Source organism: Salvia splendens, chromosome 11 (genome assembly GCF_004379255.2).
Source record: "Salvia splendens isolate huo1 chromosome 11, SspV2, whole genome shotgun sequence".
Classification (NCBI taxonomy): domain Eukaryota; kingdom Viridiplantae; phylum Streptophyta; class Magnoliopsida; order Lamiales; family Lamiaceae; genus Salvia; species Salvia splendens.
The window spans coordinates 26699173-26724285 of NC_056042.1; the positions used below are offsets into that span (position 1 = coordinate 26699173).

Here is a 25113-nt window from a genome sequence, read left to right on the forward strand (position 1 = left end):
CACCACCACCGTTGATGGATGTCTTATTTGGCTTCATATCAACGCTAACTGCCAAAACGCCCTAAAACATCACAACTCAACGCAATCAAAATTAGAGGGAGTGGGTGCTTGGTGTTGGATTACATCATATTACAATACTTCATTTGATTCCCAAACCCAAATCAATCCCCTTCTTCACTTTCAACGATACCACATCTCATCACTTACCATTATTTACGTGAGTGGCCAAGAAAGTTGTGCTTGGTGTGAGACACGCTCAATGACATGTATCGGGGTGCCATCACTACGTAACTTCTTGTCATCTCATTTTGTTATAAGGTGATTGCAAATTGTGTTGTAACTATCCTTTTTAATTTCCATCGCCTAATGTTCTTTCTTTGCTAGAGAATCCAATACTATTAAGGACCGCCATTCTCTTTAATTGCAATTTGGGATTGTTGAATATGCATATTAATCTTATACAAATGTTTACATCTTAACAACTAGAGATACCTCACTTTGCGTTTATTTATTTGGAATTAGATTCTTGAATTGTTCTTTGTATTATAAAGAAATTGGTCCAATTGAGCTATGACTATGAGCTTATGTTCCTTTTTAGTTGCATTGACTTACGTCCAATTGAGCTATAATAACACGTTCGAAGAATTCAATCGAATCAGAATAAAGCCAGCCAGAGAACAAATTGAAAATCAGATTCAAATGTAGGCAAGCTATATCAGCTTATTAGCCCTCCTTGGCCACCCACATACGAATAGATTAATGCTGCAATTACTGTAAATTTAATCTATATATGAAGTCATCATAATTTGTTATGCGAATAATTGAATCATCATCATAGAATAATAAAACGAGGAAGATGAATGACCTATGATTATCTACACTAATAAAAAGACAAATATAAGATGAGTCTCTAGTCATCCACCTACTTTATTTTTTTTTCTTTCCTTCCAAATTGTATATGAAGTCTTTTTCTCACTCTTAACTTAGCCACAAAATTCTTTTAGCCTCAAAATCTAGATGCTAGCAGAGAAATAAGCTGCAACTAATATGAGAAGGGGAGATGGAGAGAGATCAAAATAAAGACCAACAATTAGAAAACCCACCACCATCTCTCCTCTCACCCAATCAAAACCCTAACACCTCCTCGCCGAGAAACGTTGCTGCGAGCGATCGGCTGAAGAGAGACGAGTGGAGCGAAGGCGCGGTGTCGTGCCTGCTCCAAGCGTACGAGGCCAAATGGACGCTCCGCAACCGAGCCAAGCTCAAGGGCCAGGACTGGGAGGACATCGCCAAGCACGTCTCGGCGCGCGCCGCCGCCTCCAAATCCGCCAAGACGCAGACGCAGTGCAAGAACAAGATCGAATCCATGAAGAAGAGGTACCGATCGGAGTCCGCCGCCGCAGCCGACGCCTCCTCCTGGCCGCTCTATCCTCGCCTCGATCTTCTCCTCCGCGGAAATGGAGTTTCCGCTCCTAACCCTCCCCCTGTTGCGGTGGAGGAGATTGGAATCGCCGCGCAAAATTCACCTAATTCCAACGGCGGCGATGCGGTGGCTAAGGTAAATTGTGCCAATTGGCTCTTGTTAGGGTTTAATCAGAGGTTGATTAATCAAAAGGACTGATGCAGGAGGAGGAAGGTGAGGGCGCCAACAATGAAGAGAAGGAGATTGATGAGAGCGACAGCAGCACACCAGCAATTGATCTGGAGAAGGAGAAGGGGAAGGGGAAGGTGAAGAGGAAGCGAGAGAGGGAGGGGTGCTGGGAGAGCGTACGGTGGTTGGCGGAGGTGGTGGTGCGGTGGGAGCAGTCGCGGATGGAGACGATGAGAGAGATAGAGAGAATTAGAGCAGAAGCAGAGGCGAAGAGAGGGGAATTGGAACTTAAACGGACTGAAATCATTGCAAATACTCAGCTGCAAATCGCTAAGCTTTTTGCTAGAGGATCATCATCCATCCAATAATCGCTCCTCCTTCTTCGTCTTCAAGTTATATCTATGTTTGATTTTTGTGACAGAACACAAAAAAACTCGTTATCAATGAATATAATAATAGGATAATATGTATTCGCACGTTTACGAGTATGTTTTAGTACTATTTTGCGATGCGATTAATATGCAGATTAATTAGAGTTTGATGGGATCAATTACTTTATTATTACCTAGAAATTAAGCGCTTCAACCAAATTAAAGGTCATCGATTTTATTGGGCGAACTCTACCAACTGGAACTAATGTATCAATATCACTACTTGAAGTAATTTAGGACCAGTCGTGGCCGTGTAATACTAATAAGTCTTTGTTTAATGACCATGTCATAATACATACCTAAGCGTCACATACGTATTCCACGCTACTACATGATTTACAAGCAGTCTTAACCACTTTCTACCCATGTAGTTGTTTTTCGAAGTAACTTCTTGACGTTATTTATGAGTTCAATCTTATCAGCACAAGCCACAAGAAGATAAAAATAAAGTTAGCGATGAATTTTACTAGAAGACCCGTAGCAATTTGACAATTTCCAACATTTGTGTTACAATTATCCCTAATAAAAGATGGTAAATATACAAAGAATATTTGTTGAATAATAGATTAAAGTCTCGAATCTCAATCTTCTTATCTGTACGTTTTTATAGAGTTTAATAATGCCTCACTAGATTATTATACAAATGGAAATATTTTAATGTTGAATTGAAAAAAAAAAAAGTACTCAAAACAGCCCAAGTTGTGAAGATTGATTCGCGCAAAAAAGTCAGCTTATATACACCCACCGCCCCAACCAAACAATTGACAAAACCAAAATTCCCCCAAAATCATATGAATCTTTGAAGATGGACGCCGTGAAGCGCAGAGCCGTGAAAACCCTAGTTGGGAAGCTGACCTCCGTGTCGGAGCAGACCCGCACAGAGGCCATCTGCGAGCTCCGCCTCCTGTCGAAGAACGACCCCGAGACCCGCCCCCTGATCGCCGACGCGGACGCCGTGCCCCTGATCGCGGAGTCGCTCTACTCCCCGTCCCTGATCCTCCAGGAGAACGCGGCCGCGGCGCTCCTGAACCTCTCCATCTCCTCCAAGGACCACCTGATCTCGTCGCGCGGCGTCCTGGACGCGCTCTCCCACGCGCTGCGGCACCCGGCGAGCCCGTCCGTGGCGCAGTGCTCGGCCGCGGCGATCTTCAGCCTGCTGAGCGTGGAGTCGTTCCGGCCGATCATCGGACACAAGCGCGACATCATATTCGGGCTGGTGGAGATCGTGCGCGGGCAGGGCTCGGCGGCGCGCTCGATCAAGGACGCGCTGCGGGCGCTGTTCGGGGTGGCGCTGTACCCGCTGAACCGGGCGCAGATGGTGGAGCTCGGGGCGGTGCAGGCGCTGTTCTCGCTCGTGGTCAAGGACGGGAGGGTGGGGCTGGTGGAGGACGCCACGGCGGTGATCGCGCAGGTGGCCGGGTGCGAGGAGAGCTGGGAGGTGTTTCGGAAGGTGTTGGGGGTGGAGATGCTGATGGATCTGCTGGATAATGCGACGGGGTCGAGCGGGCGGACGAAGGAGAACGCGGTGGCGGCGTTGCTTAATTTGGTGCAGTGTGGAGGGGAGGAGGTGGCGAGGGATGTTAGGGGGAAGCTGGAGGCCAGGGTGGTTGAGGGGATTGGGGATATTGTGCAGAGCGGGACCGACAAGGGGAAGGCCAAGGCGCTTGCCTTGTTGAAGATTCTTGATACTTCCTATTGACCCACCCTTTTCCTTGATTGTCTTTGTTTTGTAGATAGTTTTATAGGAGTATCATATTTTCTGGATTCGATTCGAATTTTGTTGTTTCTACATTCTTGTATTCTAGATGGGCTTCTTCTTGTGAGTTGTATGATTATCCACTATGATTACTCACCGTTCATTTCGATTATCCACCCAATTCGTCATTTTGATTATCCATTATGATTACTGTCTCGACCCCGGCTCGTAGGAGCATTTGCCAAGGGGGGTGTGGGCGGAGCCATGCACTGCGGGTGAGGGGGAGGGGGCTGGGACGAGGCAGGTCTGCGTCCTGGCGCGGCACCCATTGCACAGCTCGTGCCCAGGACGCCGGGGATGGGTTCAATATCTTTTACTCTTCTACTACTAAAAATTCTCTCTTAAAAAATGGATCCCAAAGATGGCAATTTCCTAGCACTAGATCACTTTTTCATTGTTTAATTTGTAATATTTGGACTTTTTGAATACTAATGAAGTACCACTCTCTTCGTCTCATGTTACTCGCACTTTTCATTTTAGGCCATAAATTTGGGATTGATTTTTTAGTATAATTAAATTAGAATTTTAAATATAATAAAACATGACTTAATAAATGAGCTCTTAACTTAATCTAACATATTAATTAAATACATTAATTCTAACTTAAACTAGAAATAATGTAAGTAGTTTGAGACGAGGCGAAATAAAATAGTGCAAGTAACATGAGACCGATGGAGTATTTTTTATGAACTTGTAATTTGTATGGAAGTAATTTGATTAATTATATTGTTATAAATTTCAATTTTACAATTATTAAAGTGAAAACAGTGAATAATGCAAATTAATTCAAGAGTTAATAGATGTCGTTAGTATCCTTATGATGCAGAAAAATAGAGAAATGATAACATGACGGATTGAATTGACAAATTGGAGGTGGGACAAGGACATCGATTGGGAATGCCCTAATAATAGTTAGGTCACCATCAAGACAAGAAGAAGATACATTTCTTGCAATATTTTGTACAAGTGTATCCCTAAGAGGATTCAATATATGGTCATTAAGATATTATTTGCACAAAGTGACAAAACCATATCAGCAAATGATGCTTCAGTTAGCCCATCTTTTTTGCAAGACAATTCAGCGTAATACTTTTGAAACAATAATGAACTGAGTCTTGGCATATAATATAAAAAGTCAAGTGCACTTGCATAGAGAAAAACATTAGATAAAGAGGACTGAGACTCGTTACCTAACAATCAATTCAGCACCAGCTGCAGAGGCCTAAAGATGCAGCCAATCTTGAGAAAGTTGGCATTCCAATTTACACACAAGTTTTGATAGCATGAAAGGTCAAGTTTTTCTACCTCGGCATAAGCAATCACACGTTTTGGTTCTGTTATTCTCTCCATGCCTCAGAATCCATCGAGACTTTAGACCTTTTTATACTCTCACGGCTCCAAATCCATGGGATTTTGCTAATGCTCGAGTATATCATCTTGTACATCCACGTCCAACGCATCTCATGCACATGATTTCCATTACCATGCCTTTCTCCTCAAAAATAAAGCTAGTAGATAAGACAAGGCAGAATCAACCGTGGACAGGGCAACTATGAGCAAAGCAACAAGAACAAGAGTCAACATTGCGGTCTTCACCTGCAGCGAATACAAATATACCTCTCTGATTAAATGTTGGCTACTTGAGTTTTAAGCTGTCAACACTCATAAATTTGCAAAACAATTACAGCTAATGAGATACCAGGGGAGAAAATGACATACAGATATGCAGATATCAAGTGCGTACTGCATAATTGAGATATTCAACTCAGATAAATTTCATCAGAAACTAACTTGCTATAGTAGAAGTTCAATAAAGCAGCAAGCCAAGCCATGAGCCTCACTTCACAAACTTTAAACAAGACCAACCCCACAAAAAAAATTCATTAGAAATTGTACTTTCAGCATGTCCCCTATGTAAAATCATATGATTCACTAGTGCACTAAAAGTAGGTGTTTGATAGGTAAAGTTAGAAGATTTCTTATTATATAGCCCATTATTGGAAGTTGATGAGATTCTTCAGATGGAATGCATTTGGTACATGCAATGTGAAATCATGTACCACATTCAGATATTTGATTTTAGATATTGTATATTGGAAGGCCTTTAAATGTCTATCAAATAAATGGTATGGCAAACTCCATCTAAACTACAGATGTACTAGAAACCTTATAAACCACTTTTTATTGTTCAAATATGATTGGAAATATGATACTCCGTATTTATCACATAGTCAGAAATGTTAGCACATCTACCACCTGTTTCATGCTATAGATCAGACAAGTCCTTATTCCTTTGATACACATTTAACAGGAAACTGGCTATGGCAAACATTAATTTAAAATTACTGAAAAAGATTGTATGTCATCAAAGAGTCACTAACCGTGCTCTGGAAGCTTGGCCATTCAATATATCTAAGCTGGCTTGGCTGCTCAGCTAAAAACTGAAACAAGCTCCGAGTTGCCCTAAGAAACAGAAAATAATCAAGTTAGCATATAGCAATGTACACTTCATACAAACAAGAAAAGCTTAATTAATCCCATGTAAGTTCAAAAGTTCTCCTAATTCATTGATTTTGCCGTTTATACTTGATACTACTTGGTTAAAAAATTCCATTTTCCTGCTTGTGATTACATTACCAGGTGACTGTTTTAACCATGTCTAACAAGAAAGGCTCTTTATGATAGTCATCATTGTGGTCCAGCTCATAGTTTCTTCCTGCACATACAGTTGGTGCTGGGGCAGCATGACCATGAAACCAAAGCTTCTGAAGGTTTTGAAACTGAACTTGATTAATGACAAACTATTACAAAAAAACACATTTATAAGTCATCTTGAAACTAAGGAATGATATCCTCAGCTCACCCTTCTCCCTGTTGATGCAGTTCCATGGTGAAATTCACTAAACCTGGTTGTATTGCACTTGTGAATGTGGACTAGCCTCTTAGGATACACAGCACCATTTTCAAGCCTCTTAATACCTAGGTATTATACACATTATTCCATTTTAATGAGCTGATATTGTGGAAAAGATCAAGGATACACCAAAAATACAATTTTGCACGTTTTCACAACAAGAAAATTGAAGGTGGAACCTGAGAAATTCAGAATTGACCCCGAAATAGTCGTCATGAATCCGTGAAGCTAACTGCAGATGAATCGAGGAAAAGAGACTGATAAGAGCAAAGTAAAAGGAACATTTAAGGAGGAAACTCTAACAGATTACAACCATACATCTACATTTATTGAGGATTCCCCAGAATAGATTCATATTGGTTGCCACTAAACAAAATGTGATTCAAATTTACACCCAAAGATGGTCTAGCATAAATATGTGAAGCTAACTGCAGATGAATATAGGAAAACTGTAGATGGAACCTGAGAACTTTCTTAGTTCAGTCCCACCCTACAGACAAGCACATGCACACATAACTTCTTACGTGTGCGGAAGGAGACCTCCGGAAGCAGTTGGCAGTGACCGGAATTATGCAACAAAACACATATATGTGATTAACAGCTGCATTCTCTGTTTTTGCACATAAATTGACAAAGTGTCTAAGCCAGAAATATGCTTAAATGCAGCGGCTACGGCTTAGAAAATATAGAGATTTTGGTTTTTGTAGGTGTGAAATTTTGCAGTTCCATCATCAATAGCGAGATAAAGAATGCAACTGCATTGTAACTAAAAAGTTAGTAGTACTAAAATAAAGACTGAACAATGAACGCAAACAACAATAGTCAGCTTCCCTTCCTCTTGTTCTTATTTGGACAAGCTAAGCAAACGACGAGAACAATCATATGACAACAATTCATTTCTCAATTCCACATAGTAGTTACTAACTTATTGTATACTAAAAAACGGATGCAACATACAGATTATTTTTCAGCACAATTGCGATAGCAATTTACATAAATAAGAGAAATTACCAACAAAAACAAAAATTGATAAGCAAATAAAAAAGAATTTACATACATGGGAAAATTTTTATCTGGTTTCTCCGGCACAGAGGAATTAACCGAGGCAGATTTCGCCGGCGCTGTAAAGGCGCTGGAGGAGGAGGAGGCTAAATTGGAACTGACAACGTTTGTGGCAGAAGGCTAAAGGATTGTCAATCCTTCTTAATTAGGGATTTGGAAACAGAAAATGAGGTAGACGACGAGTATCGCTTATTTTCAATTTTAATTAATTAATTAATAAAAAGGACAAAGAAGAGCCCGCGTCCACGGCCCGTAGCCCGTCATCGGGCCGAGTGATGGGCTCAAAATCGTTACTTTTATTTTATCACTCTACTAATCAGTTAACTGGAAAACATATTTTGATTTATCCATCTACACTACTCACTGATACTCATATTTCTCCTTCCAAACCTCTGCACTATCTCTTTCTCTCCTGCATACACTCGATTAAGCTATAATGCAAACTTCAATTATATCATTCGGTGCTCCGTCTCCACCTCAGCCACCGAATTCCTCACCTTGCTCGCTGAAAACCCGGCAGCCAAACACTCTATTTTTCACCTCAACCTCTAACAACAGAGCTTCCACCTTATCAACTCAAACGCTCTCCAGAAAGCTTATCTGCAAGCCCCCTGCAGGAAAGTATCTCAGCGACGATTATCTTGTGGTATTTATCTACTCTTTTATCACTTCCCATTCAGTAGTTCTTGTTGCTTCCTTTTGCAAAAGATTCGATTTTTTTCAATATTTTGTTTTTGGTTGTGGATTTTGTTGATTTTGCTGGAATTAAAAGGCATGGGCCGCTAGAAATAATTGGTTATCGTCAGTATAGATTGTATTATTAGGTAGTTGTTATTCCTTTTTCTTTAATTTGTTGATACATTATTCCTTCTCCTGAGAATTTGGTACTTTGTCTGAACCAAAAATTGAAGAAAAGCAAATGAATGTGTTCTTAGTTAGTTGGTAAGTCTGATTTTGGCTTCTTGTTTTACATCATCGTTGTTTGATTGATTGCAGAAAAAACTATCTGCAAAAGAAATCCAGGAGTTAGTGAAGGGGGAGAGGAATGTGCCACTGATTATTGATTTCTATGCTACATGGTGTGGACCTTGTATCTTGATGGCACAAGAACTTGAAATGGTATGTTTTGGAAAGTGTTGTCACGTATTATTTGGAATGTTGATGATTTCCATCAATTATGCCAAGCCTCATTTCCTTATCTACATATTTGAAAACTGGGATGAATAACTGTGGTAGATAAGATTAGTTAGGGCATAATAGGGAATTTGTTTGTTGTTGGCCTAAAGGCTGAACAAAACAGTGTTCCTTGCTTGAGTTTGAAAGCCTGAAAAACAGAAGATTTTAACACATAACCCGACTTTCTACTCAGGGTACATGTTTTGCTAATTAAGCCTTGAATTTCCTTTACAGTGAAGCTATGGTTGTTTGCTCACCTCCAACCTAAATTATAGGCAGATAGTATTTCGTTATGATGGTTTTGATGGTGCGTTACCGACACCCTATTCCACTGTCACATTATTTGATGTCCCGTCTTAAGAACTAAACATACTAGCTGCATTTGCCTTGCCGGTTTCCTTCCATAGTTTGGAACACTTGAGTACAACACAGCATAGGTTCTTGGTGTATCATCATGGTAGTGGAGAAGTGATAGTTTACAGGTTTAATTGGAATTATATGTCCACTTTGGTGTACCCATTTTACCGAAGCTCAGTATGCTCCGAGCATGACTGTGTCTCGCCACTGCATCCATATGGATGGATGTGGAACTTTAGTTACACATTTTATTTTTGCACTCTTCTGCAGTGAATGGCAGTCATGCTATGTTTTCACTCATCAAGTCGGAGGATATTTTGAGTTGACATTACCGACTTTAATAGTTAAAATTCTGCTGTTGTAAACATGCAAAATAAATCTTTAGATCTTTCTTGACTATGAGCTCTGCTTGTGATACAGCTCGCTGTTGAGTATGAAAACAATGCAATGATAGTCAAGGTTGACACGGATGATGAATATGAATTTTCTCGTGATATGCAGGTGACATTCTTTTCCATATTTTTCATAGAATATAGACACAACTATGAACTAATGATTCATCTAACAATAACGTAACTGCATTTTTTATTGATCTTGTGTTCGTCTCGTAAGATCTCTACGTGATCTACTTAACGTCTTGGTGTTACAGGTTAGAGGGTTGCCGACTTTGTACTTCATCAGCCCTGACCCAAAGAAAGATGCTATAAGGACAGAAGGACTCATCCCCATACAAATGATGCGTGATATACTCGATAATGAAATGTAAACGAGTATCGCTGCAGCTCAAAGCCAAGGCTTCTTTTTTACTCTGAAAATATAGCTTGTAGTATTATTATTGTTTCAGCGGTAGTAGATGATGGAAGAGAGACAGATTAGGCCAGATTTGCTTTTTTCATTTTTCCTCTCTTATTTTAGATAAGTGACTATTTACAACTACTGCTCATTATAAGATCTATCAATATATAATGGGCGATTTTTGAGAAAGTTATATAGCCATTTCAGAAATAGTAATACTCCTTCCATTCTACGTTAAGAGTCATTTTTCTATTTTGGGAAGTCCAAGATAATTGAGACATTTCTATTTTTGACAAAAAGTAATCCTCTTTTACTTTATTTACTTACTATTCACTTAACACATTATTTTTAATCTCTGAATAGAAGCATTTCTGTTAAGATCATCCACAATGGCGCCAGTCCCGGCGGATGTCCGGCCGGTGTGCCGGAGCTCCACGCGGGACGTTCGCCATTGCGCAGCGGTGACGCGGATACGGACGTCCGCTGCGGACTCAGAGTTCCGCAGTGTTCTCGGGACGTCCGTCGCGACGTCCTTGCGGACGTCCGCCATTGCGTTGACCCCACGGGCATCCGCGCGGACGTCCCGATTATTTTATATTTTTTTCCGAAAATTTTTATTTCGTAATCATGGCGAAATTTTAATTCCGTAAATTGTTTAATTTGGTGAATTTGTGAATTTTTATTATTATGGGAAGTCCGTCGGGATTGAAAGGATATGGGCTAGATTAGATTAATATGGATTAAATAATTATAGTTGGGCTACAATTATAATTAGTCCATAAGCCCAACAATCATGAAACCCTAATGACTCTTTGTCTATATAATGGTTATTTATTCTCCATTGTGGGAGAAGAGAAATATCGTAATATTAGAGAGAAAATACGTAAAGCTTTGTAGAGAATTCCTAGCTTTCTCTATAGAGCGATTGTACCGAGGAATTGTTCCTGCATCGGATCAGAATACACGTGGACCTCGATAGTAGTGGATTCAACTTGCAGGACACAATCGTAGAAGAAAACACAACAACAAGTAAGATTTAGTTTCGTTGTGTTTTACATGCTCAACTTGCAATATGATTATGAATCTAGATCTGTTATTCTTGTATGCAATTTCCGCTGCGCTCATTAGATGAATACACGAATTACTAACAGTGGTATCAGAGCCCGGGGCTTGATTCATAATTAATTTTGTTTTCTAATTAATTTGTGGATGATTTTGGAAATCAATGTGATTCATTCAAAAATTAAATAATTTCAAACTACCACGAACAAAGATGTTCCAAACGAGGTCTAAATCACTATCGGCTTCAAGTAACCCCAATCACTCTGCCGTTCCTCGATTTGATCGGTGGATGCTTCTCCGAAAGGACGGAGGGCTGGCGCGGCTCCGGCTGCTGGCGCGGCGGAGGAAGCGAGGGCGGAAGATCTGGTCGGAAGGTAGAGGCGTCGTATCGACGGAGGCAGGGGACGGAGAGTCTGCGGGGAAACAACGTGCTTATGATAGTAGGTTTGCACTCTGGATTTAGCGCGCTGCTCGACGGATCTGATCACGCAATTCCATCTGCATACGCCTAATTGATCTTTCAGAGCCTCCACCACTCCGATGCTCGTCGCAATAGCCCAGCCTCCTCTTGTTGCTGCACTCATTTGATTTCTCTGTTAATCGTTTTAACAATTCAGAGATTTCAAGGGAATTTTAGAACCAAGCTGGACATGCGCACCGTGATTCCAGAAAAGGCCCAATTCAATCGAAGAGAAAGAATTGTACAATGAAAGAGGGAGATTTGCTCAGATGCACCGTATCTTCTCATGAATTAAGAGATAATGATAGGGTGTATCTAATACAGGTTTTGAATTAATCAAGTACAATTATAATAATATAGATTATTATTTAAATTCATTAATTTGATTACTGAATTCTAATAATAATAAATATATTATTAATATTAATTTAGAATTAATATTAAATATGTGATTATGTTAATTTAGAATTAATACATAAATTTTAAATTCACATTTAATTAGAGAATAAAATTTGATTTTATTCATTGAGCATTATTTGATATCATATGGGATAAGCATGCTATTTGATTTATGATTATTTATTTAACTATAGTAGTTAGAGACCGTTTTATTGTCTGGGTAGGCGGCGCCCAGTATGTGTAGTCCGTGTTATACTATGTCTGGGTAGGCGGCGCCCAGTATGTGTAGTCCGTGTTATATTATGTCTGGGTAGGCGGCGCCCAGTAATTGTTTGAAATTTAATATTGGATATTATATTCACAGAACTAGTATCACACTTTTCCCCACAAAATATAAGTCTTGTTTTGAAACAAACGCGTCGTCCATCACAATTGTTTGATGTTCCTAGTCTTTTCGACCACGAGTTTTACGCCCTCGCGTTTACTCTAAATCTACAAGGTTTAGGCTCATTCATAGATGCATGGTTGGCATCGTGTGATGGGGTTGACTTGCTTAAATTATTTTGAGTAGCCCTCGCAACCAGAATAATTTATGGACGTATATTAATTAGATTAATAAACCAAGAATTGTAAAATTGTTGTTACAATTGGCTTGGAGGCCTACCTGGTGATATTATTGTAGTCATCAGCCCTCGCAGAGGCTGCAATAATATAGACTTGGATCTTGGACCACTAAAATTTATATTAGATATAAATTCGTATTTTATGTTTGGGGGACATAATATATGTTAAAATTAGTGGGAGCTAATCAATACAATAAACCCTTGTTTGATTAGTGATGCGATTGTGATCTTTGTATGCTTTTCTAATTCGCTTTTCGTTTTATTTTCTGTTCAGATAATATGTCAAACTTATCTTATGAGTGTATGATGGAAACAAACAAATTGACTAGGTCAAATTTCACGGAGTGGCAGAGAGACTGCCCAAAACTCAAGGCACAAGGTGCAATGAGTGGGAGCTCAGCTATGTTTGTCATTGAGATAAATATGTCTATGAATTACTCACAATCCTGGGTATTGGATACCGCTTGTGGTTCACACATTTGTAATAATGTGCAAGGTTTAATTGACAGCAGGAAAGTGAGGCCTGGGGAAGTAGACCTACGTGTTGGAAATGGAGCAAAAGTTGCTGCCGAACGCGTGGGAACTTATAGATTAGATCTTCCCTCAGGACATAGACTAGATTTACATAATTGTTATTTCGTTCCAGTTATTTCAAAGAATATTATTTCCATTCCGATGTTAGACATCGAAGGTTTTTCCTTCCATTTTGCAAACAGCAGGTGCTCGTTTTCTAATAATGGATTGTTTTATGGAAATGTCTCTTTAGAGAATGGATTATATATGCTTGAATGCAAACGGGATATTCTCAATGTGCAAAATAAAAGACTTAAGCTATGTAATACAGATAATGCTACTTATCTTTGGCATTGTAGACTTGGTCATATCAATGAGAAAAGGATAGCGAGATTGAGAAAGTTAGACTATCTAAATTCATTTGATTTTGAATCATATGGTGCTTGTGAATTCTGTCTCAAAGGAAAGATGACTAATAAGCCACTTTCCGGGAAAGGGGTGCGTGCTAATGATGTGCTAGAGTTGATCCACACAGATGTGTGCGGACCGTTTCCAACTCAAGCAAAAGGTGGTTATTCGTACTTCATTACTTTCACTGATGATTTGACAAGGTATGGATATGTGTATCTTATGAAACACAAATCTGAGGCCTTTGAGAAATTTATAGAGTTTAAGTGTGAAGTTGAGAAACAACTTGGGAAAAGTATAAAAACTCTTCGATCAGATCGAGGAGGGGAATACTTGAGCCGAGAATTTCTTGATTACTTGAAATCGCATGGAATTCAGTCGGACTGGACACCTCCTGGTACACCACAAATGAATGGAGTATCTGAAAGGAGAAACCGAACATTATTAGATATGGTTCGATCCATGATGAGTTTAGCTAGTCTTCCTTTATTTCTATGGGGTCATGCTTTATTGACTGCTATTTACATTCTGAATAGAGTTCCATCTAAATCAGTTGAGAAAACACCATATGAGTTATGGTATGGCAAAAAGCCTTGTCTTAACTATATGCGGACCTGGGGTTGTCCATCTTTTGTTAAGAAACAAATGACTGATAAGTTGGAATCTAAAAGTGAGAAGTGTTACTTTGTGGGATATCCTAAACAAACTAGGGGATACGATTTCTACTGTCCTGAAAATCACAAGGTGATAACATCAAGGAATGTGACGTTCCTTGAAGACAGTTATGTCTGCAAGGAACAAGGTCAAAATACAGTAGATCTTGAAGAAATTCAAGAACCACAAGTTAACAATGAGGATGATGTATTGTCAAATGGTTTGAACAATAACTCAGTGGGAGTTTTTGATGATCTATTGGGAGGGGAAAATACTATTAGAGAAGACCTTAGAGGGACTCTCGAAGAACCTCCTCAAGACAATGAGATGCATCAAATACAAGATGATACAATAGTTGCATCACCTCTACCTCAAGAAGATCATAGTGATATTCCTGGGCCTACTCACAATCAGAATGAACAGCCCGAGCCAGAAGAAAACCAACTCAATAGGCCTAGAAGGATTCGTCGTGCACCTGAGAGACTGAATCTAATGGTTGAGAACCAAGATGATGAAGTTGATTTAGATGATGGTGAGCCTAAGACCTATACCGAGGCGGTGTCGGACACCGATCGAGAGAAGTGGCTTGAAGCTTTGATATCTGAAATGGACTCGATGTTCTTCAACTTAGTCTGGGAACTAGTTGACTTGCCAGATGGGGTTTACCCCATAGGCTGCAAATGGATATTCAAAAAGAAAAGAGATGCAGATGGCAAAGTACAAACCTACAAGGCTAGGTTAGTGGCAAAGGGTTATAGTCAGCGCGAAGGCATTGACTATGATGAAACCTTTTCGCCAGTTGCTAAGATCAAGTCCATTAGGATATTACTTGCAATTGCTGCATACTACAATTTCGACATTTGGCAAATGGATGTCAAAACCGCATTTCTCAATGGAGAATTAGAAGGCGATGTCTATATGACACAGCCAGAAGGTTTTGTATCGAAAGAAAGGCCGAATGCAGTGTGCAAGCTAAAGAAGTCCATCTATGGACTTAAGCAAGCTTCGAGGAGTTGGAATATTTGTTTTGACAGAACAATCAAATCGTTTGGTTTTGTCAGAAGCAAAGAGGACCCATGTGTTTATAGTAAACGCGAGAATGGAAACGTTGTCTTCCTCATCATATATATTGATGACATCTTGATTATGGGAAGCGATCGTTCCATGATGCAATCCGTGAAAGAATGGTTGTCTAGTTCCTTTATGATGAAGGATCTGGGTGATGCTTCCTACATCCTTGGAATCAAGATCTATCGAGATAGACCGAATAGGATGTTAGGATTATCACAATCTACTTACATAGAAAAGTTGCTAAGGCGCTTCTCAATGGAGAATTCGAAGAAAGGTTTTCTTCCTATGGGACATGGCATTGTATTGTCAAAGAAGGATTGTCCTTCTAATGACAAAGAAAGAGACAACATGAAAAGGATCTCGTATGCTTCGGCTATAGGATCTATTATGTATGCCATGATTTCTACTAGGTCAGATGTGGCCTATGCGCTGAGCATGACAGGCAGATTTCAGCAAAATCCCGGTGAGGAACATTGGAAAACAGTTAAGACTATTCTTAAGTACCTTAGAAGGACTAAAGAATATTTCTTAGTCTATGGTGGACAATCAGAGTTATCAGTTACTGGGTACACTGATGCTAGTTTCCAAACAGACCATGACGACTATAAGTCTCAGTCTGGATATGTTTTTGTCCTCAATGGTGGAGCAGTAAGTTGGAATAGTTCCAAGCAAGGTACAACTGCCGATTCCACCACCGAAGCCGAGTATATTGCTGCATCTGAAGCTGCCAAAGAAGTTGTTGCTTTGTTAGAGTTCGTTAAAGAACTGGGTGTCATTCCGAGTACCAATAGTGCAATACCTTTGTATTGTGACAACACTGGTGCTGTTGTGCAAGCAAAAGAACCCAGAGCTACGAACAGGAACTAGCATGTTCCCAGAAGATATCATCTGATCAGAGAAATAATTGAAAGAGGTGACATAAAATTAGAAAGAGTACCCACTGATGATAATTTGGCTGATCCTTTCACCAAACCGTTATGTATAGCAAAACACAACAAGCACTTTGAGAGCTTAGGTGTTAAGCATCTTGGAAGATGGCTTTGAATCAGTGGGAGTTACAGTTTTATATGTCTTAGAAACATTTTGTGTTGAGACAATATTACTTGATCACATTATATGAAAATTTCATTTTCTATGGGTTTTGTGCACTTATTGGAATAATTGTTTTAAATGTTTGATTTTATTCTAAATATTTGTTCCCTTGAATTATGACTGTCGTTAATGGTGTGAGACATTAATGATATAGTATAATTCTAAAATAGCCCTAACCAATGATCATCAAGAATGGGATATTGATGATATGTTATAGGTTAGCATGGAGTTTGCATCACATTCTTCGAGAATGTAGTTGTTCTCACAACTATGAGATATTAGATACTCGTGATGGACACATGGTATACTTTGGAGAGTATTGGTATACCCTACTATTAAACTGTTTTGTTAAGTGTCTACAGTTTATTAGTGCATGAAGTATGTAATAGTCCTTGGATCTGAGGTCATTACACATTTTGTTTGTTGAGTGGTGTGCTTTGATCTTGTCCAACGCTTTGCCTCCCCTCGGAGGATTAAGACACGGACTTGTGTTGGGTACATCATAAGATAAATGGAAATGGTAGTTGAGCCAAGAATGAGATTCATTCCTCGATTAGAATTTCGAGAGAACACTCAAATTCTCTATATTATTTGACCATTAAGTCATTGGCCAATGCAAAGATATATTCAATTAAAGTAATTGAATATGATCGAATGGGTCATTTAATAAAGATGAGATAAAGTGATTGAGCTATTTGGATGACACATGACAAATCTTAGGCTCAATCGGGTGGTTCGTGAATGAAAGGATATTACTATAAACTTTGTGTAAAGGCTTGTTTACCGAATTCACGTAAACGTTCTTCATATATCGAGCTACGCTGCCAACGCAGTCTAGGAGTTTTGTGCAGACTTCGATTAGATCGTCGTCGATAATGAGGGCCTAAAGGGTCACACTATAAGTGTATTTTGATCCGCTCAAGGGTACAAAGTTGGAACTGCGTATTATATCTAATGCTAGTCCAAGTGGGAGATTGAAAGGATATGGGCTAGATTAGATTAATATGGATTAAATAATTATAGTTGGGGTACAATTATAATTAGTCCATAAGCCCAACAATCATGAAACCCTAATGACTCTTTGTCTATATAATGGTTATTTATTCTTCATTGTGGGAGAAGAGAAATATCGTAACATTAGAGAGAAAATACGTAAAGCTTTGTAGAGAATTCCTAGCTTTCTCTATAGAGCGATTGTACCGAGGAATTGTTCCTGCATCGGATCAGAATACACGTGGACCTCGATAGTAGTGGATTCAACTTGCAGGACACAATCGTAGAAGAAAACACAACAACAAGTAAGATTTAGTTTCGTTGTGTTTTACATGCTCAACTTGCAATATGATTATGAATCTAGATCTGTTATTCTTGTATGCAATTTCCGCTGCGCTCATTAGATGAATACAAGAATTCCTAACAGGGATGTCCTTGGGGATGTCCGCCACTGTGCAGTGGAAAGTCCTTATGACGTGGCAGGAGGTGTTTTTGGGATGTCTGCAGGGATGTCCGCCGGGACATCCGCACCACTGTGGATGCTCTAACAAGGAAGGTTAACAGAGGGAGTATATGTTTGCGTGAATGAACAATAATTTTAATGATATTTAATTAGTAATGATTTGTAATCCATGGATATTAGCTTTAAGTAATTAATTGTGTTGTTAATTAATTAATCTATTTACTTGATTATATTTGCATAAAACTACATGATGGAGTATGATAAAATTCAATAAAATGAGAGTAATTGGAATGACATTTCAAATAACTTATTAACATGTAAATATATAGAGAATATATTTAATGTGCAAATATATTAACAAAGAAATTTCTAATAATATTTAATTTTTTATAAATTCTTGACATTTAGATTTCGTGTAATAATTGTTTATTATTTCATAAAATAATTTCAAAATATAAAATTAGTATGAAGAAAATTCAGTGTGTCATGCAAGGCATGGGTTTGATAAAAGTTATTAGTATTAAATAATTTTGCCACAAAACCCTATTAATCTCCTGTTTGAATCGTGCTAAAATATTGTCTGTAGTTGAACATCTAGGGTTTTGAATTTTTGATAATGCAAATTAAGGTATGAATTCGGTGCCTTACAATAATAAATACAAGACCTTTTACGAAAATAAGATGATTTATTTCGCAGCTGTAATCTAATACTACTATCATACCAAAACAAAAAATAATACTCCCTCCGTCCCGGACTACTCGCACATTTCCTTTTCGGCACGGAGATTAAGGAATGAGTGTATAGCAAAGTCAACAATTGTGGCTGTAGGTGATAATTTTTACTAAAAATGGAAAGAGTGCAAATAACTTGGGACGCCCAAAAAGGAAATAAGTGCAAGTAGTCCGGGACGGAGGGAGTACAATACAAGATCTTTTACAAAAAAATAAGACGATGTATTCCGCAGCTGTAAATCTAATGTCATATATACCAAAACAATCAATTTTTTCCTTGTAGAAAATTGATCTTAATTCTCGCAATCTTTCACGCGTAGGAATTTCTCGGTGGCAAAAGTTGTCTATACTAAGTAATTTCCAAATCCAGTCCCAAATTTAGAGATATAAATAAAAACCCTAACAAACAATTCAAAAAAATCACAAAAAAAAAAAACAAAACAAACATCCATGAATTTCTCTGCGCTACGTCCAAGGCCTTCCAAGAAGAATGCCTTGCCTGCGACTCCACCTGTTGAAAAGTCGCCACAAGGAGGAGGAGGAGGAGGTCCTCCTCCGCCTCCGTACGGCCCATTCTCGCCGTACATGGCGGAATTGCAGCGCATGGAAGGCTTGAGAAGCGTGGAATACTCCAACTCGAGATCCTGGAAACTGAATTTCGACGATTCTCCAAATCCACAGCAATACGGCAGCTCTGAATACCACCACTATCCAGTCGGAGGTCTCAACCGCCGCCGCCAATATCGCCCGCCTCCTCAGAGCTATGGCCCGCCGCCATCAAACTTGGAGCATTACCATGATTCTCCTCGTCTGCTGGATCATCATCATCATCATCAGTATGGGCCGCGCTATGGCCCATCATAAAGCATGCAGTATATCCAGCCTCATGATCACCACCACGGCCCGGCCCAACTCGGACCGCCTGCGATGGAAAGCCACCATGGCCCGCCCCGGCAGTTCCTGCGTCCTCCACCGGACTACCACTATGCCCCGCCGCAGTCTAACCACGGCGGATATTTCAGTGATGAAAATCCCAACGGTTGCAGCATAATGTGAGGGATTACTCAGTATTTTGCTTAATTAGTTATCCATTATTTTCCCTTTTCTTTTTTGCTTCGTCTAAATAATTTCCTTAATTTCAATTAGGATTTATGTGCATCTAAATAATTTGCCTCATTTATTAATGGGGTATTTAGTATTTACTTATTCAGGAACCGTCATCTGTTTCAAAGACGAATCATTAATTTAGTAAAGATGAAAATTTGTATAATAGCATTTCATTTATAATTTTCAAAATAAATAGAGATATAATTAACTTTTAAATAAGTGTACTATAATTATTACATGCAATAACTCTTCTTATTAAATACTACTAATAAGGCTGCCACTTGGATATTTAACCCTCTTAATTAATCACATAGCATCTTGCCTATCTCATTTAATTAACTTATCTAACTTTAATATATTATTTCTCACTCACCGGAATTGAATTTGAAAAAATGAATATATCACAATCATCTACTGCGAACGTAGATCAACGCTATATCATTAAATATCACAAAATTAAATGTCTCAATAAAATTATTCTTGGTCAAAACCTTTTGACCGGGCAGACGATTCCAACACATACTTCGATTAATATAGTCAGCCTCATCTACAGTCTTTCATGATCTTTACCAAAATTCTTGTCGAACTCATTTGCTCCCCTTTACAGACATCGCCACCCCAGTTCTTCCAAATTTGCCAACATCTAAACAAAATAACATTCACTACTTAAAACCACTATCCATCAATAACTTGGAGCTAATATTCTAAATGACAGACTTAGGGATGTATGAAAAAAACTCATCCACCCCACCATATCTTGAAAGACCTTCTCAAGTTCTCCTCGCATCAAGACAGTTACGTAGCATAGATATTAGTCTCATGAGATGCACGGGAGAAGCTCGCGTGATTTGTCTAAACGAATTAAGTAGGTCTCAAACCAAGACCAACGACCATTCCCAAAAAAATATCCCAAAGACCAATTGTCAAGATCTGAATTCAAGTGAACATCGTTGTCAAGTGTCGGCCGGCACCCGACACCTGGCACGAGGTGAGGCAGCTGCGCGCATGCGTGTGGGATTCACAACCCGCCATTTGTGTGTTAATTATGGAGCCTAAAATATCTCCTACCATGTTTAGGATTTGTTTCCTTGAAGTATATTTCCTTGTGATAGATTTATTCCTTAAAAGATATTTCCTTATGGAATATGTTTCCTAGTTTGACTAGAATTAGGGCTCTCTAGTTACTTATAAATAGAGGTGCCCCCTCATTGTTAAATCATCCTGAAATTATATAGTGAAATCCCTGGCTTGGCATCGCCCCCAGACGTAGTAGATACACATTGTATCGAACTGGGTAAACAACTTCTTGTGTTCATTCTCTTTCATATTCGTGATTGCCTGTGTTTATTTCTCAACAACTGGTATCAGAGCCTAGGGTTTAAGAGGCAGAAATCACGATGGGGATCGACGAGAAAATTACTGTAGAGAAGTTCGATGATTTGATTTCGGATTTTGGAAGATGCAGATTGAGGATTACCTGTACGGTAAAGATCTCTGGAAGCCTTTAAAAACCAAACCCGAAAAGATGGAACATGAGGAGTGGGAGCTGCTGGACAGAAAAGCGATGAGCGCGATTAGGCTATCGTTGTCCAAGGATGTGGCTTATCACACGACTGCAGCAAAGTCGACAAAGGAGATGATAAAGATCTTGGAGGACATGTATCAGAAACCATCAACGGCAAACAAGGTACATCTGATTAGACGATTGTTTAATTTTAGAATGCAAGAGGGAAAGCTGGTGCAACAACATCTCAACGAGTTCAACATGATTACTTCGCAACTGAACTCGGTTAATATAAAATTCGATGATGAAATTCGTGCCCTGATTTTGCTATCGTCTCTGCCTGAGAGTTGGGCTGGCACAGTGACAGCAGTTACTGCTGCAGAGACAAAACTAACAGTTGACAGAGTAAGAGATCTGATGATTGGTGAGGAAGTTCGTCAGAGAGAATCAGGATCTTCTACTTCGGGATCAGCACTGAATACAGAACAGAGAGGCAGATCGAAGGGAAAGCAAAATCGTGGAAGATCAAATTCCAGAGGAAGGAGTCAATCCAAGAAGGATTTGGATAAAGTTAAATGCTGGAATTGTGATGAGTTTGGGCATTTTAGAAATCAATGTGAGGCACCGAAGAAGTATAAGAATAAGGATCAGAAGGACAAGAAGACAGCAAACGCTACCATGTCTGATGACGATGGCGAGGCGTTGGTCTTGAGCGTCAGTAGTCCGATGGAATCGTGGGTATTGGATTCTGGGGCGTCGTTTCACTCCTGCAGCAATGTGGAGATAATGGAAGACTACGTTTCTGGCGATTTTGGGAAGGTACATCTGGCTGATGACGAGCCCTTAGATATCGTGGGAAAGGGAAACGTGAAGGTAGTGACGTCCAATGGATCCGTAATAAAACTGAATGGAGTCAGACACATTCCTGGATTGCAGAGAAGTTTGATTTCGATTGGGCAGCTTGATGCAGAAGGGTACACCGTGACGTTTGGCTGCAACAATTGGAAGATTACCAGGGGAGCTATGATAGTAGCTCGAGGTAAGAAGGAGGGTACGTTGTATACCACAACTAACTCCAAAGATTGCATTGATATTGCAAGTGAGGCAAATAATGCAGATTTGTGGCACTGTCGACTTGGCCACATGAGCGAGAAAGGGATGAAGATAATGTGCTCAAGAGGTTTACTGCCTGGCTTGAAAACTGTTGAAGTTGGCCTGTGCGAGGATTGCGTGTTTGGGAAACAGAAAAGGGTGAGTTTCTCAAAAGGAGGCAGAAAATTGAAGACACAGAAGTTGGAGATGGTCCACACTGATCTATGGGGACCAGCACCTGTGAAGTCCCTAGGAGGCTCTGAATATTATATGACTTTCATCGACGACTCTACTCGAAAGCTATGGGTTTATTTTCTGAAGAGTAAATCCGATGCGTTTGACGCTTTCAGGAAATGGAAAGCCCTTGTTGAAACTGAAACCGGGATGAAGGTTAAGTGTCTAAACTCCGATAATGGAGAAGAATATGAACTTGCAAAGTTCAAGGAATTCTGCGCCGAGAATGGAATCCGCATGGAGAAAACTGTGAAAGGAACTCCACAGCAGAATGGAATCGCAGAGCGCATGAACAGAACGTTGAATGAGCGAGCAAGATGCATGAGGTTGAAAAGTGGATTGCCAAAGAGTTTTTGGGCAGATGCAGTCAACACAGCTGCATTCCTAATTAATAGAGGTCCATCAGTTTCCTTGAAGTTTCGGATACCCGATGAGGTTTGGACAGGAAAAGAGGTAAATCTATCTTTCCTACGCATCTTTGGTTGTGTTGCTTATGCTCATGTTAGTTCCGTTGAGAGAAGTAAGTTGGATGCTAAATCTATTAAGTGTACGTTCATTGGTTATGGAGGCGATGAGTTCGGTTATAGACTCTGGGATGAGCAGAACCGTAAGGTTATTCGCAGTAGAGATGTCATCTTCAATGAACAGGTATTGTACAAGGATAGATTGGAGGCATCAAGTCCCAGCAGTTCTGAGCCACAAGTGGTCGAGCTAGACTTCTCAAACTCGAGTGAGAGCAAGGAGAGTCAGAATGCTGAAGAGGTGCTTGAAGAAGAACCAAGCACTCCACCACCGACTATTCCGCTGCCTAAATCGACTAGAGAGCGACGTGCACCTGATAGGTACTCGCCCTCTAATTTCTATTTGTTACTTACTGATGGTGGTGAGCCCGAGTGTTATGCAGAAGCAGGAGAAGACCCTGATAAACGAAGGTGGAAAATTGCCATGGATGACGAGTTTGCCTCTCTTCTCCTAAATGGCACATGGGAGCTTGTGGAACTTCCTAAAGGGAAAAAGGCATTGCATTGCAAGTGGGTCTATCGAATCAAAGGTGAAGCTGATGGTAGCAAGCGCTACAAGGCTAGGCTGGTTGTCAAGGGATTTGAGCAACGATACGGTATTGATTATACAGATGTGTTCACTCCTGTTGTGAAACTAACTAAGTACTATTCGTTTAGTGTTGAGTATGGTAGTTGCAGAAAATCTATTGTTACATCAGATGGATGTAAAGACGGCATTCCTTCATGGTGATTTGGAGGATGAGTTGTACATGACACAGCCTGAAGGATTCATAGTAAAAGGAATGGAAAACCTTGTATGCAAGTTGAAGAAGAGCTTGTATGGTTTAAAGCAAGCTCCAAAGCAGTGGTACAAGAAGTTTGATGGATTCATGATGGAGATTGGCTATAAAAGATGCTACGCTGACCATTGTTGTTACTACAAGAGGTTTGACAAGAGCTATCTTATTCTGTTATTATACGTTGATGATATGTTGATCGCAGGAGGTGATCAAAAGGAGATGGATAAGTTGAAAAGGCAATTGTCTGAACGATTCTCCATGAAAGATCTTGGAGAGGCTAATCAAATTTTGGGCATGAGAATCGAGCGTGACAAGGCGGCAGGAAAATTGTATCTTTCGCAAGCTGCTTACATTGGTAAGGTTTTGGAAAGATTCAACATGGATAATTCGAAGCCAGTAAGTGTGCCTTTGGGCAGTCACTTTAAGCTGTCGAAGAAGGAGTCGCCGAGTACAAAAGAAGAACGTGCTGAAATGAAGAAAATTCCTTATGCTTCAGCAATTGGCAGTATTATGTATGCAATGGTGTGTACGAGGCCTGATATTGCACAAGCAGTGGGAGTAGTGAGCCGGTTCATGGGTGATCCGGGCAAGCAACATTGGGAAGCAGTTAAATGGATCCTTCGATACTTGAGAGGTACTACAGAAAGCGTCTTATGTTTCAATGGCAAGAATGTCGAGCTGGCAGGTTATGTGGATGCAGACTTGGCGTCCAATGATCTTGATGGGAGAAGAAGCACAACCGGGTATGTATTTACTTATGGTGGTACTGCTATTTCATGGACTTCTAAGTTGCAGAAGACTGTTGCTTTGTCTACTACGGAGGCTGAATATGTAGCCGCGACAGAGGCAAGCAAGGAGATGGTGTGGTTGCAGAGTTTCTTAGATGAACTTGGGAAGGAGAACAAGAGTAGCATACTCTACAGTGATAGTCAGAGTGCTATTTTCTTGGCGAAGAATCCAGCGTTTCATTCTAGGACAAAGCATGTGGAGTTGAAATATCATTACATCCGACACCTAGTGGAGATGAAAATCCTGCAACTTGTGAAGATACTTGGAAGTGAGAATCCTGCAGACATGTTTACTAAGGTGGTGACCTTAGAGAAATTGAAGCTATGCATAGCTTCAATTGGCCTTGGAACTTGAAGAGAAGGTTAGGCGATGCTAAGCGGATAAAGGGATGAGATCACGAGGAAATGGTTGTTTAGGAGTTGTTAGTCTCCAAGTGGGAGATTGTTAATTATGGAGCCTAAAATATCTCCTACCAAGTTTAGGATTTGTTTCCTTGAAGTATATTTCCTTGTGATAGATTTATTCCTTAAAAGAT

At 39.8% G+C, this 25113-nt stretch overlaps 4 protein-coding genes across 5 annotated transcripts; 3 read left to right on the plus strand and 1 right to left on the minus strand.

Moving 5' to 3' along the window:
* Nucleotides 1–430: 430 nt before the first annotated feature.
* LOC121755695 (trihelix transcription factor ASIL1-like) lies at nucleotides 431–2141 on the plus strand. The gene is made up of 2 exons (XM_042151050.1): nucleotides 431–1558; nucleotides 1627–2141. The coding sequence occupies exons 1-2, from the start codon at nucleotides 1061–1063 to the stop codon at nucleotides 1957–1959; spliced, it is 831 nt and encodes a 276-aa protein (XP_042006984.1). The 5' UTR covers nucleotides 431–1060; the 3' UTR covers nucleotides 1960–2141.
* A 473-nt stretch (nucleotides 2142–2614) lies between these two features.
* Nucleotides 2615–3890, plus strand: LOC121755693 (U-box domain-containing protein 15-like). The gene has a single exon (XM_042151043.1). It carries the CDS (start codon nucleotides 2828–2830, stop codon nucleotides 3719–3721), a length of 894 nt encoding a protein of 297 aa, XP_042006977.1. The 5' UTR covers nucleotides 2615–2827; the 3' UTR covers nucleotides 3722–3890.
* A 978-nt stretch (nucleotides 3891–4868) lies between these two features.
* On the minus strand, nucleotides 4869–7922 carry LOC121755711. 2 transcript variants are annotated; one of them, XM_042151074.1, is made up of 6 exons: nucleotides 7750–7922; nucleotides 6872–6924; nucleotides 6642–6757; nucleotides 6416–6558; nucleotides 6160–6241; nucleotides 4869–5374 (listed from the first exon to the last, which is right to left on the minus strand). In XM_042151074.1, the coding sequence occupies exons 2-6, from the start codon at nucleotides 6906–6908 to the stop codon at nucleotides 5258–5260; spliced, it is 495 nt and encodes a 164-aa protein (XP_042007008.1). In that variant the 5' UTR covers nucleotides 6909–6924; nucleotides 7750–7922; the 3' UTR covers nucleotides 4869–5257. The 2 variants fall into 2 exon arrangements, with proteins under 2 accessions (XP_042007008.1, XP_042007009.1); XM_042151075.1 differs by having other exon boundaries at nucleotides 6416–6543; nucleotides 7750–7916.
* Nucleotides 7923–8065: 143 nt separating this feature from the next.
* On the plus strand, nucleotides 8066–10271 carry LOC121755707 (thioredoxin-like protein CITRX1, chloroplastic). The gene is made up of 4 exons (XM_042151071.1): nucleotides 8066–8400; nucleotides 8751–8873; nucleotides 9708–9788; nucleotides 9937–10271. Exons 1-4 carry the CDS (start codon nucleotides 8191–8193, stop codon nucleotides 10051–10053), a joined length of 531 nt encoding a protein of 176 aa, XP_042007005.1. The 5' UTR covers nucleotides 8066–8190; the 3' UTR covers nucleotides 10054–10271.
* The last annotated feature ends 14842 nt before the right edge of the window (nucleotides 10272–25113 follow it).

What these genes read in the sequence shown, in the direction of transcription:
- LOC121755695 (XM_042151050.1), top strand. Translation starts at nt 1,061, where the DNA reads ATGGAGAGAGATCAAAATAAAGACCAACAATTAGAAAACCCACCACCA. An exon ending in GCGGCGATGCGGTGGCTAAG is followed by an intron (nt 1,559 to 1,626) that starts GTAAATTGTGCC and finishes GGACTGATGCAG; the next exon opens with GAGGAGGAAGGTGAGGGCGC.
- LOC121755693 (XM_042151043.1), top strand. Translation starts at nt 2,828, where the DNA reads ATGGACGCCGTGAAGCGCAGAGCCGTGAAAACCCTAGTTGGGAAGCTG.
- LOC121755711 (XM_042151074.1), bottom strand. Translation starts at nt 6,908, where the DNA reads ATGACGACTATTTCGGGGTCAATTCTGAATTTCTCAG. An exon ending in GTCAATTCTGAATTTCTCAG is followed by an intron (nt 6,758 to 6,871) that starts GTTCCACCTTCA and finishes TATAATACCTAG; the next exon opens with GTATTAAGAGGCTTGAAAAT. An exon ending in GGCCAAGCTTCCAGAGCACG is followed by an intron (nt 5,375 to 6,159) that starts GTTAGTGACTCT and finishes TATTCGCTGCAG; the next exon opens with GTGAAGACCGCAATGTTGAC.
- LOC121755707 (XM_042151071.1), top strand. Translation starts at nt 8,191, where the DNA reads ATGCAAACTTCAATTATATCATTCGGTGCTCCGTCTCCACCTCAGCCA. An exon ending in TCAGCGACGATTATCTTGTG is followed by an intron (nt 8,401 to 8,750) that starts GTATTTATCTAC and finishes GATTGATTGCAG; the next exon opens with AAAAAACTATCTGCAAAAGA. An exon ending in TGGCACAAGAACTTGAAATG is followed by an intron (nt 8,874 to 9,707) that starts GTATGTTTTGGA and finishes CTTGTGATACAG; the next exon opens with CTCGCTGTTGAGTATGAAAA.